Below are 14,527 nucleotides of genomic sequence, written 5' to 3'. Positions count from 1 at the left end.
GTGCTGAGACTTGCTTCTGCTGTTGATCCGTCGTGGCTGGCTGAGATTGGGACTTGCAAGAGAAAAACCCTTCTTGCTTGTCTGCCATCTCAGCCGCTTGTGATGCCCTTCCCTCCGTGACTCTATCGTGACTTCTTGACGCAACACGCCCACCAGTCGTAGCTGGACTGAGTAAGCTCTGATTGTTGTTTTTTCTCAGACGCTGTGTCCTTATCCACTTCTCGCCGCCAAAACCCAAGCATCATAATCCGATGCCCTCAATATTCTCTGTAGGCACACGAGACGCCTAGCATTTCCTCATACGACGTCCCGTTTCCGTTCCCATGATCGTTGGACATGCATTGAAGAACTGAGGCGTCATAATAAGGCAGGTCAGGACCATATCCATAGCTCCGTTCTCTTAGCTTTCCTATCAATGCAAAATCTGTACTTTTTTTCCTCTTCATTGTCAGACTACGTCTTCGCCTACCCGTGTGCGGAATACTGTCACACTTATCGCTGTCTCAAAAGCACAATACTTTTCTCAACTTGCAACGATGTCATCGAGATACTTCGTGTCATCGACTCCCCTGCACTAGATTTTCTGAGCACGAGATATGACTATGCCTTTCCTACAGCTTGCCGCTGCCTGCTTTTTGTTATCAAGGGAAAGAGAGAGGGTGTAACAGTATTTTGCACACGGGGGGAGGCCGCAACACATTGCAGGTCGCCATGACTCGATTTCTTTTGAGTGATCGTGTCATTGTGCTGATTAGGAAAAAACAAATAATCACAACTTACCTAGTGCCCTTCTTGAGTGTCACAAGGTGTCAACAAAAGATGTTTGCTGTGAATCAAGTGTTTAATAGCTATGTGGCTTCCATCTCTGCTCGACAACTCGAGGACGTGAAGGATGCATATCATTGACAACAAAGATTCGTACATTGCCATCCCGCATGACGATGACGTTGTTGAGATCTTCGAGACTGAACAGCAAGAGACGAGGGAGTGGTATGCTGAGTATCACACACAAGTACAAGATCAGATTCAAGCGGAAGATAATAAGAGAATGGGGGCTCCTCAACCTATCTGGATCGGAAGATACCATGTTATTGGTCTACGCGAAGGCCGCGATCTTCAAGAGCACCTCACCAATCTTCCCCGGGCACTGAACTATCATATCGAACAGTACATCCCAGCCATAAACGGATATGCGCTTGACCTACTTCCATCAGAAACCGATGCTTTTGACATTATACGCGAAGACCCAAATGTCGGATTCGTCGTCCTGCTACCAAGAGGTTACTTTTCACCATACGGCTGGAAAAACTTGGATGACCCTGATGACTTGAATGGCTATCATGGTAAAAGGAGTTGGGAAGTTCTTCAGCAAAAGGATCTAATGGTTGAAGTCACTGATGATGGAGCTGTGTAAGTCCGTTCTTCCTCTTTCCCTCATCCATCACCTCAGCTTTCTTGGAAACCACCGAGACTGACATAGAAATGACAAGCAAAGTTCCTCTCTCCTACATTCTTTCCTTTCTCTCTCGATCGGCAAAGGACAGACACCTTGAGACCCCCTTCCTTCACCATTTCTCATAATGAACGAGTACAATCATGAGACTTCCTATCAAATCAGACTGGCCAGCGTCGAGGCAGAGGAGAAATGGTTACTGCTCGCCAGCGAAAATGGAAATGTCATTGGCTTACGACCATTGAGAAGCCGGAAATACCCTTGGTATGAGCAGCAGAACAAAGAGACTGGAGAGTCGGAGACAGTCTACGGCACAAATGGTTTGGTAGATATATGTCTTTGTCTTTTCCACCATGCCCTGCTGCTAAGGGAAAACAAAAACGCCATAAATCATAAAAGGGTCGAAAAATAAAGGGGTCCATCTAAATAATCAACCAAATCATCCCTCCTATCCAACCCGCAAGAACCAATATCGTAATAATCACCGCACCCGCCCGATCAGCCTGAGTAATCTTCCTCGGCACACCAGCCCTCTCACTATCACTCTTCCCCCCCGCAGCATCATCACCAGTACTAGTACCACCCGTACTATTCGTAACAGGTCCTCTGGCCCCCTTGATCAAATTACTCTGGATAACCTCAAGAGCACACAACTGTTGCCCTACTCCCCAGGTATTGTCCCAGGTCACGCTGGCTTCGCTGGTGTTGGCAAACCATTTTGTGCCGCAGGTCACGCCGTCTGTGCCGCCGGAGCAGGAGGCTGCGGCGCCCATGGCGGAGGCGGCGAGGTAGGGTGCTATTTGGGAGGAGAGGAAAGGTGCGACTTTTGAGGAGGCTGCCATCCAGCGGGCGAGGTAGGCTTTGAATCTGTTGGTTTTACTCAAGTCAGCAAAAAGCTGTTTTAAAAAAAAGAGAGAGAGAGAGAGAGAGAGAGAGAGAGAGAGAGAGAGAGAGAAGAAGGAAAAAATAGCCAAAGGGTGGGGATATTCAGGTAGACTTACGTGTGTTGATCGGTGTTGCAGTTACCGCCTGGTTCGCAGGCAACTTCATACATGATCTTGTCGGAGGTGAAGAAGACATTTGTCGCATTCCACAACCCTTGTGTTCTCTCCTTCCAAATGTCTTCTCCAGTGTGGTTCCACATGGTAGCCGCACCCAGCAAAAAGATTCCAGCATTATACGTCCATTGCAATTTATCCACAGTCGAGCAATTCTTCGTCGTGTCTGAACCGTCGTAAATGTAATATTCCGGCGTCATGAGTCCCACTTCTTCCATCCAGTCCCATGATTTGACCGCCCAGTCCACATACGAAGAGTTTCCGGTATAAGCGGCCAGACGAGATGCCAAATTGAAAAATCCACCATTGGAGATGGAATTCTTGTAATTGTATCCAGCATTGAAGGTGAAGACCTGCCATCGCAAACCTCCATTACAAGACTTGGTATCCCAACGAAGAGCCTGAGTGTTAAAAGTCGCTTGAGCAAGAGCAAGCCATTGCGGTTGATCTTGTGGCGGGTTTGGGAAGTTGAGCTCTGCGGCGGACATGGCGGCCATGCCCCAAAAGGCTTGATCGTCATTTCCTTCCGTCTTTGTCTGGTTCTCTGGCATGTAGTCTGCGTCTGGTCCGGCTTGGAAGATCAAGGCTTGAGAGGTTACGGCGTTGTAGGATGTGTCGCCTGTGTAGTACCAATAGTCGACCATTGCGCCAAAGACGGCACCGGCGTGCCACCAGTAGTACGGCCATGGTAGTAATCCAATTGTTTGTCCGGTTTCGTTGCCGTGGTAGTACTTCATCATACCGTATGCGACGGTCGAGGCGGCGGATTTGATTGATTCTTAAAAGCAGAAATGTCAGTATGCGGATGTACTATGAGCTAATTCAAAGCTTTTGCAAAGCTCTCTCTACTCACCATCACTGCTCAAGTCGAGCTCAATCGCTTGACTAGGAAGGGCAAGCGATGCAAGTGATAGACCCCATGTCAAAAGATTCGTTGTACGCATGATGGACGTATATTATGTCGTGGTGCAGATGCGATGAAAAGATTGTAGAATAGAAACCCAAGAAAGACTGAATCTTCGCCGACCTCTAGTTGGAACTCGTATGCCTTGTTGACAGGTGATCGGCAGGAATAGAACAGCTTCAACGGTGTCTCAGAGGGATCATTGGACGGAAAGAGTGGCGGAGCTGGAGAGAGAAAAACAGTCAAAGTATGGAGCAAATAATGAATGGACGCTACAATCGAGTAGCAAAAGACAGGGAACGTGAGATGTGGTGAAGAAGAAATGCAAAAGACAAGCAACCTAACTCAAGGCGCCAGGGCACCGACCTCATTATCTACCATGATCTTATTTTGGTGCTTATGTGACCGTTGACAAGGGGAGGAAGAGGCTTGACGGGCGTTGTGAGGACCTTATACGAAGTGCACGGACGACCTGCCCCACAGATTCTGCTCCATCTGGAAGCCCAGCCGTGTTGGCGGATGCTTTTATTGATCCATCTCGTGTCATGGTGGTGTGCTCCTCGGGAGATTCGACTGCTTCCTTCCGGCTGGGCAATTGCGTGGTGATGGTCGCTATGCCTTTGCGATGAACATATCGCAGGTACAGGGCACAAGCTACATGGTGGAGAAGGCGAATGACGACGGGTTGTAAACAACGGGCGAAGCGCATACTAAGATTGCAACAAATCGATGTCAACAGGAACGGATAGACTTGGACCCCCTTGAGCAAATGACCTCGTACCTGGACGAGAGACCATACGGGTCGTCGCATGAGTAGCCAATGATGTTCAGCTCGTGTTTGCAGTTCACAAGAGACAGAATTGGACGGTACTGAAGGATGAAAGCTTGGTATAAGATGGTATACGAGACAACTGGAGGCATATGGGGTATCATTGGCAAAGAAAGAGACAAGAGATGACGCAGCTGAAACACACAAGGCAGCTACGGGTCAAGGACGATGAGATCCGGAACGGGTGGGCCGACGCCTCTGAGCAAGACGAGAGTGTTCCCGGTCTTGACGGCAGCACCGAGCTTCTCGCCAAAGCCGAGCAGTCGTCCGCCTTCAACGTGGAAGACGCGCAACTTGTCCTCCTCGCCCTCGACACGGTTGTTGACATTGTCAACTTGCAACGACTTTGCGGCAAGGTCCAGGATCCTGCCAATGCTCCACTCGGACGAGTAGAAGAACTGGCCGGTCGGGTGCTTCGCCTTTGTCGTGTCGGCCGAAGCCTCGACATTGACATAGATGCGTTTCTCCATGGCTACCTTGGCGTCACCTTTGGCGTTCTTCTTCAAGTCGGCCGTGGCACGAACACGTTGAGCAGCAGTCAAGGGCTTGTTGGTGGATGGTGTTGACGTCGGCTTCGTGCTTGTCGATGTTGTTGCAGCAGACGTCATGGTCTTTTGTTTGGCCTGGCCCCAGGCACGCAGCTTTGCAAGCGCATTCAAGCCCTTTTCTTTATTCGCGCGAGCTTCAATAGGGATGAGCTTTGCGCAGTCGTGTGTCTCTCGTAGGCGGTGTTTCAGGCAGTAGCTGCGATTACAAGCGTTACACTCGACACCGGGTACCAGGGCCGTGTTGATCAGAGTCTTGCAGGACGGTTCGAAACATTGTGACTCGTGTGTGAGGACGGAAGGCTTGGGCGACGGAGTATAGTTGGATCGTTGTTGATCGGCGCGTGCTCTTGCCCAAGCGCCAGCATTGGGACATGAATGCGCCGTCTCTGATCGGTGGTCGAGGCAGTATTTACTGGGTGAAATCAGTACGTGTAGTAACTCAGAACACAAGGTTGAGGGACCCACCCTTTACAACTCTCGCATCGAAAGGGAAGAAAATCGAGCTGGTGACAGAATGACATTTGGCAATGAGCGCCAATCGCTTCGACGTCGGCGGTCGCCATTGTGCTGTAGCTGTGTTCGGTTGTTGAATCTGGAGTAGAAGACATGATTGAAGCAGCGACGGCGACGGCGACGGCGACGGCTTTATCTATCCGCCGCCTCTATCCAAGTCTCACGGTAAATGATGAGGCAGGCACTTGCTTACGACACTCGTTCTTGGAAGGCGCGAGCGGCGAGGAAGCTTCGGGAATCGCATGTGAAAGCCGCCGCTCTTGCCCGTCTTGGAAGAACATCAACAATCTGCACCTGCCACTTTTCCTCTGCCACAGTCACGGCAGGTGCCCACGCTGTCCACGTTCATCATCGCGTCCGCCAAACAAGCTGCGGCTGCAGTCGCAAAGATGCACTCCGCTCTGACTTATCAGCCAGTCGCCAGGTGCTCGGTACGTCGCGCCATGTACAAGAGAGACGTTGCAAGGTAGATACTGAACGCCATCAAGGTCACCAAGGCTCGTGCTGCTGTACTACAACTACCCCATGGCCCTGTTCCTCTGCCCATCTTTATGCCTGTCGCAACACAGGCTTCACTCAAGGGTCTGACTCCTCATCAACTCGAGGAGACTAGTTGTCGCCTGTGTCTAAACAACACCTACCATCTGTGATTTGCCTCGACTCCCATCGCATGACTCTTGTCTGACCATGTGACTCCAGCGGCCTCAAACCTGGCCAAGCCACATTAGACGCCATTGGTGGTGCTCACAAGCTTCAATCATGGCCGCACAACATCTTGACAGGTATACGCACCAACATTTCTCAACTCGAGCCTGCATTGACGCCATGCAGACAGTGGAGGGTACGCTCTTCTTACCGCTTGACTTGCGAGTCACGTCACTCACACGCCTAGTTTCCAAATGGTCTCTCTCCTCGAACTTGCTACTGTAACCGAAGAAGGCGTCCGCTTCCTCAGTCCTCACGACCGATCACCCATGCTCCTCACCCCCGAGCACTCCATCTCCCTCCAGAACAGCATCGGCTCAGACATCATGATGCAACTCGACGATGTCATTGCGACAACATCGCCAGATCACGCTCGTATCAAAGAGGCCATGTACCGCAGTATCCGCTGGCTCGATCGCTGTATCGCCGCCCACAAGAATCCAGAGACTCAGAATCTATTCTGCATCATCCAAGGAGGTCTGGATCTTGAGTTGAGGAAACAGTGTTGTAAAGAGATGGTTAAAAGAGATACACCTGGCATAGCCATCGGTGGGCTGTCAGGCGGCGAGGCCAAGGAAGAGTACTGCAAGGTCGTCAGCACTTGTACGAGTATGCTGCCAGACAACAAGCCCAGATATGTCATGGGCGTCGGATATCCTGAAGACTTGGTTGTTTCGGTTGCTCTAGGGGCAGACATGTTCGACTGTGTCTGGCCCACCAGAACGGCAGTAAGTTTCGTCTTCTCGCCTCTCCTTGCTCTTTCTAACCACCTTGTCTAGCGATTTGGCAACGCCATCACTTCCACGGGCGTCTTGAACCTGCGTCACGCCTCCTACTCCGATGACTTCTCACCTGTCGATCCAGGCTGTAAATGTACAATCTGCCGCCCAACCTCCGACGGCGGACTAGGACTCACGCGCGCCTACATTCATCACGTTGCTGCGAAAGAAACAGCAGGTGCACATTTGCTTAGTATACACAATGTGCACTACTTGCTCGACCTCATGCGACGCATCAGGGAGGCCATCATCGCAGACACGTATCCGGCCTTCTTACGCCAACACTTCTTGACGCTACACGCAGGAGACAAGACAAAATACCCCACTTGGATAGTGGATGCGCTGAGGAGTGTGAATGTAGACCTTATGGAAGACTAAAGGAGATACGATGAGAGTGTGATTTGACCATTCCAACGAGAATATGACATCAAATCCCTATGATCACCCATTTAGCCTCTTGATCTCCTTGAACATCTCCCCAATACACCCCTTTTCCGCCAGAGGAATGTTATCATGATCACTGCCCTCTACGACTCTTGCCTGAAACTTGACCTCTTGCCCTGCGTTGCCTTCCCTCCAGCACCTTTCAAAGTACTTTTGTCCCCCTTTTCCTACTATGACATCCGTCTCTGCAAAGTATGCCTGCATAGTCAATTGCCTGGTACCTTTTGGGTATGTTTGTTGCAAGGTCGAGATGAGTTCGGATAGGTTTGCGTAATCACCCCAATCTTTCCCATCTTCTTGCAGACAGAAGAGGCAATCTGCAGAAATACCACTATAAATTCATCATTGATATTAGCACATAACCTACAAAAAAAAAAGCTCCCAAACTAGCGCAAAAGGAAGCAGCAACAGGGGAAGAAAAAAGAAAAGTAAACGAAAAGAAAAGAAGAAGAAAAAAAAGACCAACCTCATATCCTCCAATCTGGACCACTTTCCCTGCAAAGTGCTTACTTGGTCCCAAGTTTGCTTATCCATGCCATGCCATTTGACAGACTCTGTTTCCGTCAAGCCAGAACTTTTCAATCCAAGCATTGCGGATGAAAGCTGTAGACTGGGTGCGATACTTCCAGCTACAAAGGATTGTATATGATGGTATTTGCCTATCCAAGATGATGGTAGTTTATTGACTACTTGCATTAATCCTGCATTTGAGAACTTGGGATGTATCCATGGTGCTGTAATGATTTATTTCAAGTATCAGCCATTTTTTTGCCTCTTTGAATCCCTTTTTTTTGACTCCCTGATAGGGATGGGGGGGGAAAGGAAGAGGGAGGGAGGGAGAGCAGGAGAAGAAACTTACTCATCACACCCGCAAAAGGCCATTCAGGATGCAAGAACTGCGACAATCGAATCAAAACATTCGCCAAATAAATTGTTCCCGCAGAATGAGACATCAATGCTACAGTTTTGACTCGCAAGTTTTCGAGAACAGCGGTAACAGCATCTAAGAATACATCTACTCTTTTGCTCAACTCTACAGGTGTGGAAGCCCCAAAACCTGGTCTTTTGTGTGTTATTTTATTAGCTTGCTAAAACGATGATGGATAAGAATGCAAGAAAAGAGAAAAGGGCAAGGGCTCACCGATCGATGATGAGGACTCGTACGCCTGTTGTTGTGGCCAAGTGCTCGAATTCGTAGATTAGGTAGCGGGCTGCTCCCATGGGGTGGCAGAATAAAATGGTTGGTAGTCCTTCATTGGAGAAATTTGTGGTTGTTGCGTAGGTTACTTTCAAAGCTTCATGGTCCGCAGTTGCTGGGAGGGTTATGCTCTGGTGGAAGCAGCTTTGTGAGGAAAAGGCGGTTGCGGCGTCAAAGGGTGAGGAGGGTGGTTGAGGTGGAGTCGAGGTAGTCATTGTTGGGTATTTTGCGACGGGCGCGTGTGATCTGTTGAATACAGAGATAAGGGTTATTGATGAATAGTATGAATTTGCTCTGTGCGATTTGATGATTCTATTAGGCGTACTGAGAAGGATAAATTTGTTGTAGTGGTTTATTGTAGTTTACGACTGGGAATAACTGTTGTGATGAAGGCTGTGTCAGCCTTGCGAATCCTTCTGAAATCCTTCGACCAATCCATCTCTATCTCCGTCCAGACATGGCCCAGCAAAGCTCTGAACATCGCTTGCTACAAACATTCACCCAGTGTCTAGTTTTGCTCCTTCGGTTCTGTTGACCCTGTACCACTGTCGATTAATAGTCCCTTCATCTCCATGGCCAGAGCCGAAACATCATTGTCCTCATCGTGCGGACCTAGCGACTTGGGCGGTCCACCATCAGGATTGATCCACCTGAAACCCGCAACACAAATCTTAGTCGGCAGGCCAGAGGTAAATCCTCTCTTTTTCGCCACCACAACTCTAGGTTGAAATGAGGTGAAATCCCTCGTGGAATCCTCGACTCTACCATCCCCGTACCAGGTCCTGGATATCCATTTGGCAAAGTCCCAGCCGGAGATCCGGAGGTTGTGAGAGCGCTTCGGGCTCGCGAGTACGCTGTATGGTCGACGGCTTTGACGGGAGAGATGGGCTACGTTCGGCCAGAAGGTGTATTGGTGGTAGTCGAGGGTGATGCTAGGATAGCGGGTTGCACGAGAAGTTGAAACGCGCGATTTGGGGCCAGAGTCTGTGGCTTCAGCGTCAGAAGGCTCGTCGTAGGAGTCTTCACTGAGTGAGTACTGGTCGGAGTCGCCCTCGTCTTGAAGATGATCAACGAGGTCGCGTGATTGACTTGACAAGTCAGCTTTGAGGTCTTCGTCGAGCTTGATGGTTGCGTCGTCTACAGCTGCGCTCTTGTGCTCCTGAAGGATGTAGCGTGGGTCAAGCATCCAGGGAAAGTGCTTTTGATATACAGCAAGACACTTCGCCTTCATTTTGCTCGCAAGATTGGAATCTTTAACAAAAGCATCAATAACGACAATATATTCAATGACCAGGCGAAGCAAAACAGCTTGCGACCAAGGGAAGGCGGTCTCGTCAAGACGAGCTGTCGGACCATCATCGTGTTCAAAGAAGCGAGCAAATAACAGGAAGGCCTCCATCACATCTGTGATCCTTGTCAGCTTCGGCTCTCCTGACGCACAGAGGCCACGAGTTTACCTGCAGCAATCCCCTAACCATTCGCAGGCTCGAAGACGTCTCGCTGTAGTTCATGCTTGGCTGTCGCAATGTCTTTTTTCGACTCGAATTGCATTACAGGCAACATGCAATACTTTTAACACAGGTCATGAAAGTAAAGACTGTCATTGTTGATGTACGCTTCCCAGACACTCCAGTTGTCGGCGAGGCTGTAGTCGGTTGTAAGGTGCCATGTCATGAAGCCTCGCAATCTTTGCACCGGGCAGACGTCGGGTTCGTTGTGGACTGGAGAGTCGTCTGATTCGGACTGGACTGTGGAGGCGTCTGCTTCGGCGTTCTCAGGTGTTGTGTGCAAAGGTTGCGAGCTGTCATCGCCGCTTTCCTCGTCGTGCAGCCGGACGGCCTGTCGACTGAGGAGTCGACTGAATACACTCATGCTGATGCATATGTAAAAGATGAAGTGTGCGCAGCTTCAACGCGAAAGAAAATACCGTACGTATGTAGCAGAGGTGGTTTGCGGTATTTCGCACGCCGACGTTGGGTGCTCTGGGGACGAACATCTTCGCCATGGTCTCAACAACTGGTCGTGGCCGGACACGATCCGAGATGGTAGATGTCGCGACCAGGATGCAATTTCACATCCCGAATACAACGTTCTTCAAGCCATGCTCCTTCGAAAGCTCAACCCAATCCACTTCATCCGAACTGCCGCCAGCTATTTCTTTCTTAGCCTGCTCTCTGACTACCAGCTCGAGAACATGCCTCACTCGTGCCACGGCTCCTGAGAGTCCAGCATGTTCCATCTCTTGTAACATTATCAGTGCGGCTGCCTTCTCAAGCGGAAGTTTGGTGGCCGAACCAGCCAGGAATAGCGCGTTCGCAAGATGGTGGTTCTCTCTGTCATTGTGGACAAAGCTTTGACGCACCGTGTTAATGATGTATGTGCAGTGTCGAGCATCTTCTGCCGCAAATATGTCTCCGTCCAGACGTTGATTGGGATACATGCTTGTGTGGAGATGGATCTGAAGCACCGAATATTGCAGTCGCGCGAAGTTGTACGTAGATGTTATGATGACCCGATCCGCTGAGGGCGCAGTTTTGTTGTCGGACGTGTCCATGTGAGGGGGGCAATGAGCTTGCCAGACTTCGGCGTGTCGCACCGAGAGGTCCTGGATATATTGCTGTCGCTCATGCAAGCCTACGCTTCGATTCTCAAACGCACGTCGGAGAGTTAGTGATGCCTGACTCTGCTCCGCAAACATCTCAAACGTCATTAGAGATAGCTTGTGGGCTTGTAGGAATGTGTCCATAGCTTCCGGACTGGAGAGAACTTTTTGATGGCTAGGCGATATTGGCCACACCGGAAGAGAGCGACCATTCTCTATAAAAGCTCGAGTGTAGTGACCGGCTTCAGCATTACCTGCAAGGCCCGCTTGGGCGTCCAGAAGCAGGATATACCATGACAAATAAGCCTTGAGTCGGCTAACTGTAGGTCCAGCTGATTCATGAGCCAAGCTGGCGAGTTTGCGAAGATGCAAAGACCAAGAACTGCGATCCTCAGGCCATCTTTGTGAAGCACAGGCGATGTCGTACATGAGGAGGACAAAGTGCAAGAAGAAGACAGCTTCAGAGTTGGCGGATGAAGACATTGACCGACAGGCTGTTATAGCTCGGTCATAGTGCTGAAAAGAGCCTGCTACAAGCTCTGGACGATTCTTTAATCCGCTGTTGAGAAGCGTGATGGCACAAATCGCGTGACGGAGTGGAACGAAATTCCTTGCCGACGTAACAAGCACGTTTTGATTGTCCTCAATGTTTAGTTTGAACCGAACAGCCATCGGCATGATCTTGCGACACACAATGCTGTCGAAAAGCGAAGGGTGTATCGCATTGTCGCGGGCTCTAGTACCATAATTCATCAGATCAAATGGTATGCGAGCAGTCCGGACTAATTCGAGCGATTGATTATCCGAGTCTTCAGATGACGAGTCGGAAGCTCGTCGTGAATCTTGCGCATCATCTGTCCGCGCCGGGCGGCGTTCCGTAGGTGCTTCGGTCATAGCCAGATCCTTCGAGAATGAATTAACGAACATCAAAGTCCGTGATTGGGTTGGGTCTGCAGTCTGATGCTGACAAGTCTCAGGCCGAGCTGACGCGCCCCGGTGTACTAGTGTCGCATTGTGTCCATGATTTGCATCCTTTGTTGATGGCTTTGTTCTCCGGTCTGGACCTTGACCCAGTACAACATACTGCTCTTGAACAGCACGACTGGTATCGATGAATTTCCACTCTCGCGTCCAATCGCATGGGCGATTCAGACGAGAACAAGAGCCGCATCGACCAATGTCGTCACGGTTTTCATCGCATTTGACCTTTCTCTGCCGGCAGGTGCGACAACCACTATACGATCGTTGGGCAATCGTCGCTTGCGAAGTTTCCATGCTGTCATGGTTCTGGACGTGTGTCAAGTCGAGCCTTGTCAAGACAGGAAGGAAGCAGCTCCATTATCTCTCGGAGGAGAAAAGTGTATTGGACGACTGGAATAGAGAAAGTCAAATCACACGAGCTTCCTGACGTGAAGGACCGAGGGTCTCCGACACGCCGACACGTGGCCAAGGAACAAGGAAAGCTAGAGCGGGCGGGTTCCGCGACGCAGGGTCTGTACTGGCCTATTTTCTGTGCGAAGAGCCGCGAACTGACAACTTGCCATTACAAAATCATCCTTCATCGATGATTCATCAAGAGAAGTCTCTTTGCAACGACTCTGAGTCTCCCGGTCGAGATCAAAGGCGTTGGAGATGGCTTGATTCTGACGCCCTGCGAACCTGATGGAACTGTCTCACGGTGACTGTCGGGAAACATCGTGTTTCATCTTTGGCTGAGCGCCACATAGAACGTCGCAACTCTATTGACGTTTCTTATTGTACAGGTGCATAGCCAGGAATAGACCGCTAGCAACTTCGGTCGAATTTTCTCCCGCTTCTCAAGACTCAGGCAAACTTCGCAGAACCCAGGCGCAATCGGAGCTCGCTGCGAGCGAGCATGTCAATCACCTGTCTGGGACTCGAGGGTGACTTACCTGCATGGCTGCTGTATAAGCTCATTGGACACGAGCTGAAGTAAACTCTTTCGTGTCGCGAGATGCAACGATCATGCATGTGAAAGGAGCCACGAGCAACAACGACGCGACCGTCGGACCTAGAGCAGGGATGCACGACAAGGCCGCAGCTCCTATCGGAGTCACCGACAGGCTTGAACAACGACGAATCACGTTAATCATGAACAAAGAAAGCAACATATATTCGCTCAAAGGTGAAGCGGAGATGGTCGGCGGAGGAAGATCATCAAAGGGGTTTTGCGCAATCGGAATACAAGCAGTGGTCTATATCTAACGAAACATCCTGCAGCTATAATGCGAAATCACACTGATATAGGTTCAATCTCTAAAGTTTCTCAAAGGCCTCAACTACAGCTCTTGTAGTGGACGCAGCACTCTGTGGGTTCTGACCAGTGACCAGGCGGCCGTCAACAACATAGAAGTCGTCCCAAACACCAGCACCTCTCTCATCTATTGTCCAAAGTCAGCGTTGCATCATCCAGACAATCTGAGGTAGGAAAAACTTACAAGTGGCGCCCAACCTCTCGGCCAACTCCTCGACCATCTCGGCGTCCCAGCTCTTCAACTCATCATAAATTCCCATATCCTTCTCCGCCTCGGTCGTGAAGCCCGTCATTCTCTTGCCCTTGATGATCGGCTCGTTTGTTGCTCTGTCAATCACATTGGCGAAGATTGCCGGCCCATGACATACAGAAGCCACAATGCCCCCGTTCGCCCATACCTGTTCCGCAATCTTCTGCAGCGACGTGGCAGTAGGGTAATCAATCAGCGACGCATGGCCGGCCGAAGCGTAGAAGACTCCGTACTTGCTGCCATCAATCTCAGATGCTTTGGGCATGTTGTCCAGTTTCTGGCGGAAGTCTGAGGTCTTGTCGTTCCAGGTGGTGAGGTCGGAGCCCTTGAGGAAGTCGGGTTGTTGGGAGAGCCAGTCTGGCGTATAGGAGCCGGTCTCGGAGGCGAGGTCGACTGAGAAACCGGCGGCCGTGAGGACGTTGTAGGGGTGCAGGGCTTCGCTGATGAAGAGGCCGGTGGTTTCCTGGCCATTGAATAAGCTTGCAGCTGCACTGGTGATGCTGATGAGGGCGCGGCGTGGTGGAGACATTGTTGAGATTTTTGGAATTAGTGTAATGGGATTAATTGCAAAATCTTGTAGGTAGTGTTTGATTCAGTTGCGTGTTGTTGCTGTGTTGAGTGATATCAAAAGCTTGTGGCTAACGAAGCCATATTTATACAGCTACAGGATCCTCGAGCTCAAGGAGTTCCGGAGTGACAACTCGCCAACTTCTTTAGTCCATCACAAGATAACGTCCAATGATGAGAAGATTCGGGGTCCTTCTGCAGCTTCCTTCGGAAAATCTTCCTTCGTTCTCGAGACTCCATGGGACGCGCGCGTAGACCTGTAAGCAAATCGAAGTTGAGTTACTCCCATTGGCTTCGAAGCTGAAGATTGCGGGCGCGGAGGAGTTGTTCCCATTGGTCAGATCTGGAGTTGACAATCTCAGCCAATAAACAAAGCTCCGGCTTTCCGGCCCTGTCACACAT

At 50.3% G+C, this 14,527-nt stretch overlaps 8 protein-coding genes across 8 annotated transcripts; 2 read left to right on the top strand and 6 right to left on the bottom strand.

Moving 5' to 3' along the window:
- Positions 1 to 892: 892 nt before the first annotated feature.
- AUEXF2481DRAFT_91480 (uncharacterized protein) lies at positions 893 to 1,570 on the top strand (the record flags this gene model as incomplete). The annotated part of the gene is made up of 1 exon (XM_013485261.1): positions 893 to 1,570. The coding sequence occupies one exon, from the start codon at positions 893 to 895 to the stop codon at positions 1,412 to 1,414; it is 522 nt and encodes a 173-aa protein (XP_013340715.1). The 3' UTR covers positions 1,415 to 1,570.
- Positions 1,571 to 1,875: 305 nt separating this feature from the next.
- On the bottom strand, positions 1,876 to 3,455 carry AUEXF2481DRAFT_32355 (glycoside hydrolase family 76 protein; the record flags this gene model as incomplete). The annotated part of the gene is made up of 3 exons (XM_013485187.1): positions 1,876 to 2,320; positions 2,455 to 3,289; positions 3,365 to 3,455. The coding sequence occupies 3 exons, from the start codon at positions 3,453 to 3,455 to the stop codon at positions 1,876 to 1,878; spliced, it is 1,371 nt and encodes a 456-aa protein (XP_013340641.1).
- Positions 3,456 to 4,396: 941 nt separating this feature from the next.
- AUEXF2481DRAFT_32354 (uncharacterized protein) lies at positions 4,397 to 5,400 on the bottom strand (the record flags this gene model as incomplete). The annotated part of the gene is made up of 2 exons (XM_013485186.1): positions 4,397 to 5,204; positions 5,258 to 5,400. The coding sequence occupies 2 exons, from the start codon at positions 5,398 to 5,400 to the stop codon at positions 4,397 to 4,399; spliced, it is 951 nt and encodes a 316-aa protein (XP_013340640.1).
- Positions 5,401 to 6,004: 604 nt separating this feature from the next.
- Positions 6,005 to 7,558, top strand: AUEXF2481DRAFT_43244 (uncharacterized protein). Its single transcript, XM_013485209.1, has 3 exons — positions 6,005 to 6,146; positions 6,198 to 6,738; positions 6,790 to 7,558. Exons 2-3 carry the CDS (start codon positions 6,205 to 6,207, stop codon positions 7,165 to 7,167), a joined length of 912 nt encoding a protein of 303 aa, XP_013340663.1. The 5' UTR covers positions 6,005 to 6,146; positions 6,198 to 6,204; the 3' UTR covers positions 7,168 to 7,558.
- Positions 7,010 to 8,792, bottom strand: AUEXF2481DRAFT_432976 (uncharacterized protein). Its single transcript, XM_013485270.1, has 4 exons — positions 8,375 to 8,792; positions 8,093 to 8,295; positions 7,700 to 7,967; positions 7,010 to 7,564 (listed from the first exon to the last, which is right to left on the bottom strand). The coding sequence occupies exons 1-4, from the start codon at positions 8,644 to 8,646 to the stop codon at positions 7,231 to 7,233; spliced, it is 1,077 nt and encodes a 358-aa protein (XP_013340724.1). The 5' UTR covers positions 8,647 to 8,792; the 3' UTR covers positions 7,010 to 7,230.
- Positions 8,793 to 8,939: 147 nt separating this feature from the next.
- Positions 8,940 to 10,303, bottom strand: AUEXF2481DRAFT_7844 (uncharacterized protein; the record flags this gene model as incomplete). The annotated part of the gene is made up of 2 exons (XM_013485153.1): positions 8,940 to 9,835; positions 10,009 to 10,303. The coding sequence occupies 2 exons, from the start codon at positions 10,301 to 10,303 to the stop codon at positions 8,940 to 8,942; spliced, it is 1,191 nt and encodes a 396-aa protein (XP_013340607.1).
- Positions 10,304 to 10,502: 199 nt separating this feature from the next.
- Positions 10,503 to 12,308, bottom strand: AUEXF2481DRAFT_32351 (uncharacterized protein; the record flags this gene model as incomplete). Its single annotated transcript, XM_013485185.1, has 1 exon — positions 10,503 to 12,308. The coding sequence occupies one exon, from the start codon at positions 12,306 to 12,308 to the stop codon at positions 10,503 to 10,505; it is 1,806 nt and encodes a 601-aa protein (XP_013340639.1).
- A 908-nt stretch (positions 12,309 to 13,216) lies between these two features.
- Positions 13,217 to 14,480, bottom strand: AUEXF2481DRAFT_111271 (uncharacterized protein). Its single transcript, XM_013485269.1, has 2 exons — positions 13,493 to 14,480; positions 13,217 to 13,435 (listed from the first exon to the last, which is right to left on the bottom strand). Exons 1-2 carry the CDS (start codon positions 14,085 to 14,087, stop codon positions 13,311 to 13,313), a joined length of 720 nt encoding a protein of 239 aa, XP_013340723.1. The 5' UTR covers positions 14,088 to 14,480; the 3' UTR covers positions 13,217 to 13,310.
- Positions 14,481 to 14,527: the final 47 nt, after the last annotated feature.

This window comes from Aureobasidium subglaciale (assembly GCF_000721755.1).
Source record: "Aureobasidium subglaciale EXF-2481 unplaced genomic scaffold scaffold_23, whole genome shotgun sequence".
Lineage (NCBI taxonomy): Eukaryota > Fungi > Ascomycota > Dothideomycetes > Dothideales > Saccotheciaceae > Aureobasidium > Aureobasidium subglaciale.
This window is presented reverse-complemented; position numbering and strand designations above follow the sequence as displayed.